General features: G+C 45.2%; 1 protein-coding gene and 1 long non-coding RNA gene across 2 annotated transcripts; one reads left to right on the top strand and one right to left on the bottom strand.

Annotated features, from left to right (window-relative positions):
• Positions 1-1591: 1591 nt before the first annotated feature.
• Positions 1592-4277, bottom strand: LOC117833707 (uncharacterized). Its single transcript, XR_004635529.2, has 3 exons — positions 3730-4277; positions 3245-3337; positions 1592-2448 (listed from the first exon to the last, which is right to left on the bottom strand). It is a non-coding gene; the product is annotated as an uncharacterized lncRNA (long non-coding RNA).
• Positions 4278-6583: 2306 nt separating this feature from the next.
• Positions 6584-9582, top strand: LOC117833705 (wax ester synthase/diacylglycerol acyltransferase 11). The gene is made up of 7 exons (XM_034713299.2): positions 6584-6869; positions 7032-7652; positions 7793-7859; positions 8175-8251; positions 8341-8556; positions 8735-8872; positions 9068-9582. The coding sequence occupies exons 1-7, from the start codon at positions 6630-6632 to the stop codon at positions 9233-9235; spliced, it is 1527 nt and encodes a 508-aa protein (XP_034569190.1). The 5' UTR covers positions 6584-6629; the 3' UTR covers positions 9236-9582.
• Positions 9583-12313: the final 2731 nt, after the last annotated feature.

Raw genomic sequence — 12313 nt, 5'->3', positions numbered from 1 at the left:
AAAGAGCCTTTAGTCCTGGTTTTAAATTTTGTAGACTGGCGGAGCCCTTTTAATCCCAGTTGGTGGTTCCAACCAGGACAAAAGTGGAGCTTTTAATCCCGGTTGGAGCTACCAACTGAGATAAAATAAATTAGTCCTGGTTGGAGCCACCAACCGAGATAAAATGATTAGTCTCGTTTGGTAGCTCCAACCGGGATTTATCCACCTCTCCAACTCCTCTCTCTTTCCTGTCTAGCAACCCGCGCCCACCCTTATCTCCTAGAGACTTGTGCCCAACCCTCTCCCACTCTCTCTCCTTATCTCCTAGCAAAACGGGCAGAGCGGCACGGGCCGGTGGAGAGGCGCCGACGGAGTGGGCTTTTTTTATTTTTTTTGAAACTTTTTAGTCCTGGTTGGTAAGGGGAGACTTTAGTCCCGGGTGAATGACTCGGAACTAAAGACCCCCCATTTTATCTCGAATAGTTAGTCCCGGATGGATTTTTAGAATCTATGATCCCTACCAACCGGAACTAAAGGTCTGTTTTCCACTGGTGGAACCGGATGCTAGCGATCAGGCTGATATGTGAGCATCATTAAAACAGAAGAGGACATATTTGGCAGGTTAATGGTGTACATTTACATATGTCTGCATCATCAATAATGTCCTGAAACTGATCGAAAGCGATCCTAATGCCCGAAACAGATTATGGTTGAATTATGCTCCTTTCAAAAATTCATGACGACAATAATCTATGAGTGGAAAATGACAAAAAATCAAGAATTGGGCAGGCCGCCAGCTAGCACCTGCAAACTACCTGATAATACCATACTGGATGACTAATCTTTCCGCCGGACAATAATTAGAGCTCTACTGACTAATCGTTGGTCTAGAACTCTAGATCTTCCTTAGTGGGTAGTCTAACAGGTGGTGGAGGTTGAGGGTAAGTGTCAGCTTTAAGTCTAGGGAGGTGAGGGCGTGTCTAATGGGTTGATGTTACCTGTTCATAAAAGATGCCTTCGAGAAAGAGGGCCGTACCGAGGCTCTGGTGCGAAACACAAAATGAGACCCTATCTCTAAGAAACACAAAAAAAAACGTATTTAGATTTTATTATATAAAACTTCATGTGTTTTGCAATACTAATAGGACAATCGACTTCTGAACCCTTTAGTACCGGGCACCCGACCGGTATCGCTTCTTCGGTACTAAATGACATGCCATTTAGTACCGCCTAAAATATCCGGTCATTTAGTACCGGTCGGTAACACCAATCTGTACTAAATAACTTTACACCTAAAAAATAAAGAAAAAATTAACAAACAGCCGGGAGGCCTTCACACACGCGCATCGTCCCAAGTCACACGAATTTCACGCGTAATATGCGCGGTCTGTGGGATTCGAACTCACGACCTCAAGCCTCGCATGAACTTTCTTACCATCTCATCTACACAGTGCATGTGATGAAGTTAGATATTCTTTCCTTTTGAAGTACCTCATGAAGTACCATTTAGTACCGGGCAATAACACCAACCGGTACTACCATAACCGGTAGTACCGGTTGGTGTTATTGCCCGGTACTAAATGGTACTCAACGGGATACTGGTGTTATTGCTTGGTGCTAAATGATCCAGGATCATTAGTACTGAATCATAACATCAACCGGTACTAAAGTTAGTACCGGGTAGTGTTTTAACCCGGTACTAAAACGTCTTCGAGGACCAAAAATTTTGACCCGGTCCGGTACTAACGCTATGGACAAATGCTCAGTTTTCTTGTAGTGAATACCATGCATTCATGCTAAATGAGTATTTTAAAAATTATCTTTCTTCTGGTATTCCTTGAACTGAAATATTCAAATATATATATCTTCATATTTAATCTTCTCAGGAACATTATTTTGAAGTGCTATTGTCGCCAATCCATTAACAGGTCATATATCATCCTAATTCAGAAATAAGGAATTAGAAATTTAGAATATTACTAGCAAATATGCCCGTGTGTTGCAACGGGAGGGGAAAAAAATCCTTGCCTACCCCTTGCCCAGCAAACATGACCAAAACCTCAAAGATGACTTGATTTATATCCCATATTAATTATATCCCATATTAATTATCATCAAAATAGACTTCAATAATATTAGGAATTCAGGCCTAAATAATATCAATTTTCTTTGAGCAAGATTGGATCTAAGATCAATAAAACAAACCAATGAAAAATGGCATGTTTTTTTAGTAATTGAGGACACGCCATTTTTTAGTAATTCATCCTTTTGCTGGTGAGACATTTTTGCATACCTATTTCTTTCTTGCTAGCCGACTCTTATGTTCTTTAGAATCTGTGAGTAGTTGGTGGTAGCTCGATGTCAATTGTCATGGACCCACTGCCATTTCTAATGTTGTCACCATCTATGCCGGTGAGTCCCGTTTAGGTTTATCGATGGAGGGTCCTCAGATTATTTCAAAGAAGCCATCTGCAAGAAAAACAGCTTGCAATTGATCAATGTTATCGTAGAAATAAAAATTGAATATCAATATTATCTAGAATATCTATCTAAATGAGCTGGAAAGCTCTAGAAAACCATAAACCTATCGTGTTTCTTAACCATTATATTTAACTAGAAAATTTCTGTTGATGACGTGGCACACCGATGCCGATGATTTTCCTAATCGTGGGATGTGCCGCTCTCGCCGTCTACCTCCAGCTCCCTTACATGGCCACTAACATCCCAACAAGCTTTGGAGAGCTTGGGGACACTCCCCTCGAGTTCTTCGGGTCCCTCCAACCACCATGTAAGAAGTGCGATGATATAGCTAACAGAGACTTGAAAGTAATGTTCTAAAAAGAAGCCTAACTGAGTAAATAGCCAGTCAATAGTGGCCTAATTTGTTAGAAGTGAAACTGGGTCTTCGACAATTAACTTGTATACTCGAGTAAACCAAGCTCATTAATCAGCTAACATCTATTCCATTATACGACAGTACTTTTAAAACCATTTATGTGACATTGCTGTCAGCATATACTCGGCACTTGATACTCATCTGTCCCAAGTAATTGGTTCACACTGTGACAGCTAACAACAAATGCCAAGACAAACCACTAAAGTATAGGATGTTTTAAAGTATGTAGGTTGCTTATCATCAGCCCCCCAAAACAGAATTTGGTCTTTAGATTTACTGATAGCATTGTTTGCTCTACTCAATCTATGCAATGAGAACACAAGCAATCATATATTGGAGCTAAAAAGAGAAGGAATGATGTGGCCTTACTGCGGCGGGTTCGCTTCTAGTAGAGGATGAGGTATCCACATTCACGGCACTGGATGACATCTCCTGGCTTCAGGGTGTTCTCAGCTCCGCAATCTGAAGCAGAACATTTAATTTTCAAATCAAACAAACGAAGAAATTCTCTTCATCCTTATTCAGCCAAAGAAAATGATTGGGAAAAATAGCGGAGACAAGAAATTCAAAACTAAACACTACAAGTCATAAGAAAGCAGAACAGGCCGGTAGCCCCTAGAATGCCCAATTTCAGGATCAATTTGAACTTGAACCCTTGATTCAGCAGCGGATCACAAGATCGGGGGACACAAAACACTCAAGCCGCGGCTCCAGAGAGGAATCGAATAATCCTAGCCTAGAGAGGCCCCTACTTGCTGCTGCGCTAGAGAAAGGTCAACCGTCACGAGGTTGGCGTGACCGAAGTCCGAGAACGAATCGAAGGTGCAGATGGTGATAGGGGGCGAGAGGATTACCTCGAGGGGCGGCAGGCCAGCGGGCACCAGGTCCAGGGCGCCACCGCGCCAGGCATTCAGCGGCGTCGGAAGGGACCGTCTTCCGGCTCCACGACGGCATGGCAGCAGGGGAGCGGGAGATCTCCAGCCTTCTGTAGAGGAGGAACACTGATGATGGAGAGCCAGCCGTTGCAGGAGCCGATGGCCACGGCTCCGGCTGCTGGGGAAGAATAGGACGGAGCGCCGCCCGCCGTCGTAAGCGCCGATTCCTTCCTTTGCCTGTCCCTATGACAAGTGGGACGTCCCACTTGTCACGACGGATGAAAAAAAAAGAGGCAGAAGCCTTACTTGCTTTAATATTAAGGAAGGAACTCCTCTGGTCACTAATATCGGTTGCCTCATGGACACACTAGTTGTGCGCTTCCCAGTATGGAGTAAATCTTGGACGAAAACTTGCGATGGCAGCGCTATGGCCTCAGGTCTGCCTTCCCGCTAAACCACGCTAACCGCCGTTTGCATTGCGCGCGCGCGTGTAGACCTCCTGGCTCCTGCATCAATTGAAGAAGGTGAGGCTAGGGTTCTGGGATTCTGTCCGAAGTGGCCAAATTTTGGTTAAATTCACTCATTACAGTGATTACCAGAAATAAAACTAAATTAGCATAAAAGTCTGCGGTGAAGTTAAATTTTTCTGCCATTGCTAAGATCCATACAAGCCCACATACTCCCATATGTATGAAAGTGTGAATAAACCCTAATTATATGCCTCCCTTGTTCCTTTCTCACGTTGTATATAAGTGCTAATAAACATGAGAATAGTGTGCTTTCACTGTCTTCCTTCTTAGCTCTCTCACTGTATCTCCCAGTTTTCCCACCATCTTCTGCATGGGTGCTCAATGCCCAAATTTCATCAAATTGTAGCAAAATTTAATTTAAATATAAATTCATTGACCGATCAAACAACTGAATCCTTGTCTGAAATTTCAAAGTTTTCCAAAATTCACTCATTTTGGTGGCATCTGAAAATTTTCATGTCTTCGAGATTCCAGTCTAGTGCGTGACTGTGGGCTTGACACGCCGTGGAAACTGGAAACTAAACTGCACTTAGATGGAGTAATTATTGCTCATTAGGTATCCCCTCAAATTTGGTGGCCCGGTGCTGTCGTACCACTTGCACTGCAACAATGTACACACACACACACACACACACACACACAGAGAGAGAGAGAGAGAGAGAGAGAGAGAGAGAGAGAGAGAGAGAGAGAGAGAGAGAGATTTAATAATTGAAACTCTAATGGATGGCTCATAGCCATTGAAACTTTAATGGATGGCCATCTAAGTGCTTCCTTAACATATCTAATGGATGGCCATCTAATTGCTCATCTAAGTGATGGATCTAGGTTATTGTAGACCATGTGAACCAATAAACAGTTTTAATGAAGTAGTTTTGTTCACAAGTACGGTATGGTGGTGATTTCAACTTATCTCTATGACTAGTATTTAATTACTAAATCTTTAAATTTCAATGTATAATAGGACCGTCCTTGTTTCCGGTCGCGTACTTTCTCTGATAGAAACATGTGCATCAAATGCTGCTGCAAATAGGTGTGCAGCTAACTGCCACCTACTTGCAATGAATAATTCTGATTATTTCATTCTACCTTAGACATAAACCCATCTAGGTTTGTTCTAAATAAAACCCTTTCAACTTTGAAAACTTATTATAGACTGGCAACGCAGAATTGATACTACTAGATATATCACAAAAATACTTTCATACTATATAAATATACACTACTCCACAATGCCTTATCACCGCCGGCTCTCAAGTGCTCTTCACCGCTGATTTTGGATCCGTCATATGAAAGATGGGAGTGATGAGGGTATCCCATCACCGCCGGTTCTGACACCGCCGCTTCTGAAACCGGCGGTGAGACCCTTCCCAAAAAACAAAAAAAGGCCAATCCCGGCCCCACCGCCCCACCGAGCGCCGCCGCCGCCGGAGCCTTGACGCCCCACCACGTGCCCCTCGACCAGAGAGGGGGGGGGGGAGAGAGAGAGAGAGAGAGAGAGAGAGAGAGAGATAGAGAGGGAGGGAGGGAGGGAGGTGGCTTACCCACGTCAGCCAGCTGCGCCGCCGGTCCTCATCCGTCGTCACCGCTACGCCTCGACCCCCACACCGGCTAGATCTGGGCAGGGAGGATAGAGGCAAGTCTGGGCGGCCATCCTGCGCCACCGCCGCTCCCCCATGTGCCACTATGCTCTGCCGAGCCTCGAGTCTTGCTCCCACACCTCGTCCTGCCACCGCTCCCTACTACCAGCGAGGGGTGAACGGAGGGGGGAGGAGAGGGGGCAGTAGAGGGGAGATCTGGCCGGCGGGGAGGGTGGAGCGGAGAGAAGAGGGCGGCTTGAGAGAGAGGGTGCGCGAGATGGGGGTCGGGGGGTGCACCGGGGGGGGGGGGGAGGGGATGGCGTGGGTCGGACGCGAGTTGTTTTCAAAATTGAAGTTGATGAAAATTTTGTATTACGAGCCAGTGGTGATACTGGTGATAGTATCACCGCCGGCTCGTAATACAAACCAGCGGTGATGGTAATTTTCACTACCGGTTTTCACCTCCTACAGCTCCATTTCCTTTGCAAAATCATTTGTGATAACCCGTCTCGCATGGCTTGTTCTACAGTAGTGGCAGGTGTACTGCAACATAAAAAGTCAATAGATAAAACATCAGAAGCTAGATATTGCAACATTTAAACATCTCAAAACCCATCACGCAAACCTCTATTACGTGGATAGGCTTGTGCCACATCTCCCATCCGAAGCGAGACGCGCGTCCGGACGCCCGTGACGATGTATATATAAAGCACCCCTTGTGCAGCTGCTCTCTGGATCCAAACATAGACGAGACACCGTAACACTAGAAAGAATGGGTGTTCACAGTGCCAGCCCCGTCTCACCACCGCCATTGCCCATGCTTTCAATAGACACTCGTGGAGTTGGGGCAACCGGCGAAGCGGACGATGAGCCCCTGAGCCCCACGGCACAATTTTACAGCGATTTGTGTATCGTCGCCGTCGTCGGCCTCGCTGCGCCCATCGACATTGAACTGGCTCGCGCCGGCCTCGAGGTCACCCTCGTGCGGCACCCTCGCTTCTGCAGCATCCATGTAAGTCTTTGAGCATGTACTCCGTATTTAAAAAAAACTTTGAAACGTTAACTAAACGTCGTTTCAAATGGAAATTCTCCCACTTAGAGAGTTTATTGCAACAAAATCCAAAGCCCAGGTTACCAATAATGGTACACAAGATGACGAAGTGAACTTGAGCAGGTGACAGACGGGCCAGAGCATCGATGGGTCCGGACGCCGGTGAACCTTGACGACCATATCATCGTCCCGGACCTTGACCCCGCCGCCATCGCCGCCGACCCCGACAAGGTCCTGGAGGACTACGTGTCCTCCCTGTCCACGCTCCCCATGGACAAGTCACGGCCGCTGTGGGAGCTCCACATCCTGGACTTCCCGACCTCCGAAGCGGCGTCGGCCGCCGTGTTCCGCATCAACCACGCCCTCGGCGACGGCACGTCACTGATCTCCCTGCTCCTGGCGTGCACGCGGAGTGCCGCCGACCCCAAGGCCCTGCCGGTGATGCCGTCGGCCATGCCGCCGCCCGCGCGCCTCAAGGGGCGGCGCCGCGTCTACGGGGCCTCGCCGACGCCGGCAAGGTCGGCGGGCGCCATGCCGTTCGTCGCCTGGGTCCTGTCCTGCGTCCTGCTCGCCTGGCACACCATCGTGGACGTCGTGAGCTTCGCCGCCTTGGCGCTGGACCTCGTCAGGGACCCGCGCACGGTGTTCACGGGCGTGAAGGGCGTCGAGTTCAGGCGCAAGCGCTTCGTCAGCCGCGGTCTCAGCCTCGACGACGTCAAGCATGTCAAGAACGTCCTCGGCTGCGTACGTGACGTTAACCTTTCCATGAATTGCTCTCAATATCTAAATAATATTTACTTACATGTTATATAAAGTTTTCATGATTTATTGGAGGTCACATCTTATATAAAGTTCACTTAATATCTCAATGAATTGATGCGCAGACAGTAAATGACGTGTTAGTCGGAGTGACAGCAGCTGCGCTATCCCGGTATTACTTCCGAAAGTCCGGTGAGTGTGACACTCTTACTGCTCTATCAGTGTGACACTCTTACTGCTCTATCAGTTGTGACGTGTCCAATTGTTAAAATTTTTACCATCAACGTAGTAATATATATATAATAATGATTTTTCATGTACACGTTTTTCCATTCAAATTAGCTTTACAGTATTATTTTTATTACAATCAATATTAGGAGTGTAGTGACTAATGAGTACTTCTAGCATTCTTAATTTCTAACTTGAACAGCTGGGAGTTAGAGTTGTTTCTCCTGTGTTGATGTGTATTTATAGGAAAATTGATTAATGTTCCTTGCATTCCTATAGGCGACGATGCCACCAAGAAAGATGTGTGCTTGAGATCACTTCTAATGGTGAATGTAAGGTCAACACCTGGCATACAAGTAAGCCAAAAATTCTTGAAAGTATTTTTTTACAAAATTTCAAATTACAACACCTTTTGGCATATATTAATATCATTTTGCTTCTTTAGGAGTTAGCGCAGATGATGGAGTCTAGCAAGAATAATGATGTAAAATGGGGAAATCCAGTGGGGCAAATCATACTCCCATTCTACATTGCTATGTATGATGACCCTCTTGAATATGTCCGCAAAGCAAAGAAGGTTGTAGATAGGAAAAAACATTCACTTGAGGCAATCTTCACGCATGGAATTGGAAAAAGGGCCACTGAACTTTTTGGCACCAAGGTACAAATGCTATATCGATATCTTCTTTTTGGTGAACCAATGTTCCAAAGAAATATATTGCTCTTAGGGTAGGAGGCTGTATTTTACCAAGTTGACTCTAGTCTCCAATTGTAGTTTTATTTGCGTGTAAAATCCGTGATCATGAAAGAAATAATTCCTTACACGTAGCTTGTTGCAGGTTTCAGGTGCTATCTTCCATCGTATGATATCTAATACCACAGTGCCGTTCTCCAACATGATTGGTCCAGTTGAACCAGTAGAGTTTTATGGGCACCGGGTTGTCTACATTGCACCTAGCGTATATGGGCACCCGTCGGTATGAATTAAACCGGACCATGCTCCTTATGTAGATGTAACTAAATTTTAGGAATTTTATAATGTACGAGCTGTCATTTTCGTATGTGCATATACAAGAACTTCTAATTCTACACAGTCCAGTAGAATGGTAGTTAATATGCACACATTGGTAATGTTTGATCATTTGTTGTTTCCCTTTGTTAAATATGTGCAGGCACTTACTATCCTTTGGCAAAGCTACGCCGACACCATCAGGGTTGTGCTTGCAGTGGATGACTCACAATTTCCAGATTGTCATCACCTTCTAGATGACTTCGCTGAGTCCCTGAAACTAATTAGAGAAGCAGCATCAGCCAACTACCAGGAAGCAGGAAACTCCTGACGGCCAAAATCCGTCAGGGAACACCCCAAAACCGTCAGACCGACAGGAGCCCATAGTCAGGAAAGGTCCATTTCTCCTGTGGGTTGGCCTACAGGAATCTTTTCCAGGCAGTTCCTGACGGCCGTCCTGAGGAAACCAATTAACACAGATAAAACAAAATATATAATATAATCATGCAGATCGTCACCTGTAACAATTTCTCAGCTTCACCTAAATCAATACCTGATAGTTCTGTATACATGTCAACAAGAACTATTTGTTCATACACATCAGATTGAAATCCATCGAACTATTGGAGTTCCTCACTGAATACACATCCTTTGATATAAAGAGAACTTGATACGACAGACTGCTTTAAAATCAACTCCTCGTGTACATGAGGACATAACGCCTTCCGTACTGGTTCCTAACCCCTTTTTAAGTACCGGTTGTGCATCCGATATTGCTATTTCGGTACCCCTTTTAATGCATTCATATTTTCTCCACACTTGCTGAGTATGACATGTGCTCACCCTCGCTATAACCAACGTTGCTCAGAAGAAGAAACGGCTACCAAGTTTGTTGTGAAGATGGTGCTGAGTACTAGGCGTACGCAACCTCCAAATGATTGCCTGTGAAATTTAGAACCTTCGTTTCCAGGATTAAGCTGTAAATCTCTGATAGACTCTATATCTTTTTACGTGATACTATTGCTGTTATTCACTAATGATATCACTATATGTATGAATTTAGATCCTGGTATACATATAGGTAGTACTTGGTTTCTTTTTAAAACCGGGTGTCACTACGGGAAACAGTAAAGTTGCCGAGTGTTTTATGTTCACTGAGTGCATTATCTCGGGCACTTGGCAAAGGTGGTGTTTGCCGAGTGTCTCCGTGAAAACACTTGGCAAACATTATACACTCGGCGAAAATCCTATTTGCCGAGTGTCAAACAAAAAACACTCGGCAAACTCGCAGCCGACACTCGGCAACTCTTAACCACGTGATCAGCACGTGCGGTGTCTGTTAGGGGTGTGCCGGATGTTAGTTTTTTGCCGAGTGTCCGCCGTCAACACTCAATAAAGATGAAGATTTACCGAGTGTTTAATGGGACACTCGGCAAATACTAAATAGTTGCCGAGTGTTTTTTGCGACACTCAGCAAAACCAAAACAATTTTCCCTCCTCCACCCTCCAAAATTTTTGTACTCCCCACATATGACATTTGGCACTGCATGTTAGAAGGTGGTCTATTTCTTGACTTGTTTGCTATATTTAATGAATTAATTACATTTAGAGTAATTTGTTGATTTAATTCAAATTTGAACTGCATGTGATTGGAATAATGGAATAATATGAGTGGAAAAATCATATTCATGTTAATGAGTCCAAATTTGTGGAAAAATTCGGGAAATGAAAAGAAATTTCAGACATTTTGTTAAGAAAACACGACCACGAACGTGTGGCCGAATGATTTTTTCATTCTCAAAAATACAAATGAAGTTTGAAAATCACGAGATTTGTCAAGGTGCTATGATTTCATATGTGGAGGCTGTGGTAAAAAATTGAGAAGGTTTCGCACAAATTTTGACATATGATGCTTAGAAATCTAAGCATCTCCGGAGAGCATTCGTAGAAGTTGGAAGGATGGTTTTGAGTCGAATCGATACTTGAATTTGTCATTGAGTTCAAATTTTTTTTATAGGCCATAGACAACATAGATTGATTCATGTCAAATTTTGGGAATTTTTCGGATCCGTTTGATAATTTTTATTTATTAATTGCAATTATATAAATTTAATAGATATAAATTCAATATGAGCTATAAATCCATGAAATAATGGAATAATATTAGTAAAAAAATGAAATACGCATTGCTTAGTGAATTTGACTAGGTTTTTGCAAAGTTTACAGACTTTAAATTACTAAAACATATTAGTGAAAGTTTACACATGAAATATAAGCGTACTTTGCCGAGTGTCGCATCGAGGCACTTGGCAAAGCAGTGCTTTGCCGAGTGTCAAGCCTAGGACACTTGGCAAACATTTCTGCGGGTCCACTTCCCAGCGATGGTACCGTTCGAAAATCCAAAAAAAAATAAAAAAGGCCTTTGCCGAGTGCCCGCGATCTAGCACTCGGTAAAGCCTGGAAAATCCGAAAAAAATTAAAAAAGGCCTTTGCCGAGTGCCCGCGATCTAGCACTCGGCAAATCCTGGAAATTAATCCGGCCCATCCCCACCCTAACTCACGCACATGCACACGCACCCACACCCACACACCCACACGCGCCGCCCGCCCCGCGCCGCCCGCCGGACTCGCGCCGCCCGGCCCCTGGCCCCGCGCCACCTGGCCGCCAAACCCGCTCCGCCTGGCCACCGCGCCGCCCCCAGCCGGCCCCCGCGCCGCCCCTGGCTGCCCCCTGCCAGCCCCGGCGCCGGCCCCCGACCCCCAGCCGTCGGCGCTCTCCGCCCGCCCCACCAGTGGCACCCCGGCCCCAGCGTCGCGCCCCCGGCCCCGGCGTGCCGCGCCCGTCCCTCGCCCCTCTCGGCAAGTGCCCCTCACCTCTCTTCCGGTAATTCTTCAATCTTTGTTCTTCAAGTTAGAAAATTGAAATTAGAAATTAGAAAAGGTAGAGGTGGTAGGATGAATTAGAAATTAGAAAAGGATAGGAAAGAATGTTTGACTTGGCAATTTAAGGTATAAGAACCGTATGTGGATGTCGTCCATCGTGCCATTGCGTTGTTGTAGATGTGATTGTCGGCCATTGAGCCGTTTTATTTGATGCAGGTTACGGAAACCTCCCCATGCAGGGGAGGTGCTGTCGAAATTTTAACTTGACAGTAGTATGTTCTTTTTTTGCAGGAGAGCATACGTTACCATCCTCAAGTCGTCACTTTGTAGGATAGCAAGGTGAGGCATCCTACACCTCTCTTTCTGTATGATGTTCGTATATCACGTAACCTAGTTAGGCGTCTCCCGTTCGAAAGAGATACGGTTGGAAATATGCAGATCTTTGCATATCTATAACCGTATCTATTTCGAATTGTCCACGTTTTTTGGACAGCCCGAGGATGTGTAGGTGGGTTTAGTATCCATG

This window comes from Setaria viridis, chromosome 8, assembly GCF_005286985.2.
Source record: "Setaria viridis chromosome 8, Setaria_viridis_v4.0, whole genome shotgun sequence".
In the NCBI taxonomy this organism is placed as follows: Eukaryota; Viridiplantae; Streptophyta; class Magnoliopsida; order Poales; family Poaceae; genus Setaria; species Setaria viridis.
The sequence above is the reverse complement of the archived record's forward strand: the minus strand, read 5'-3'. Positions and strand labels throughout refer to the sequence as shown.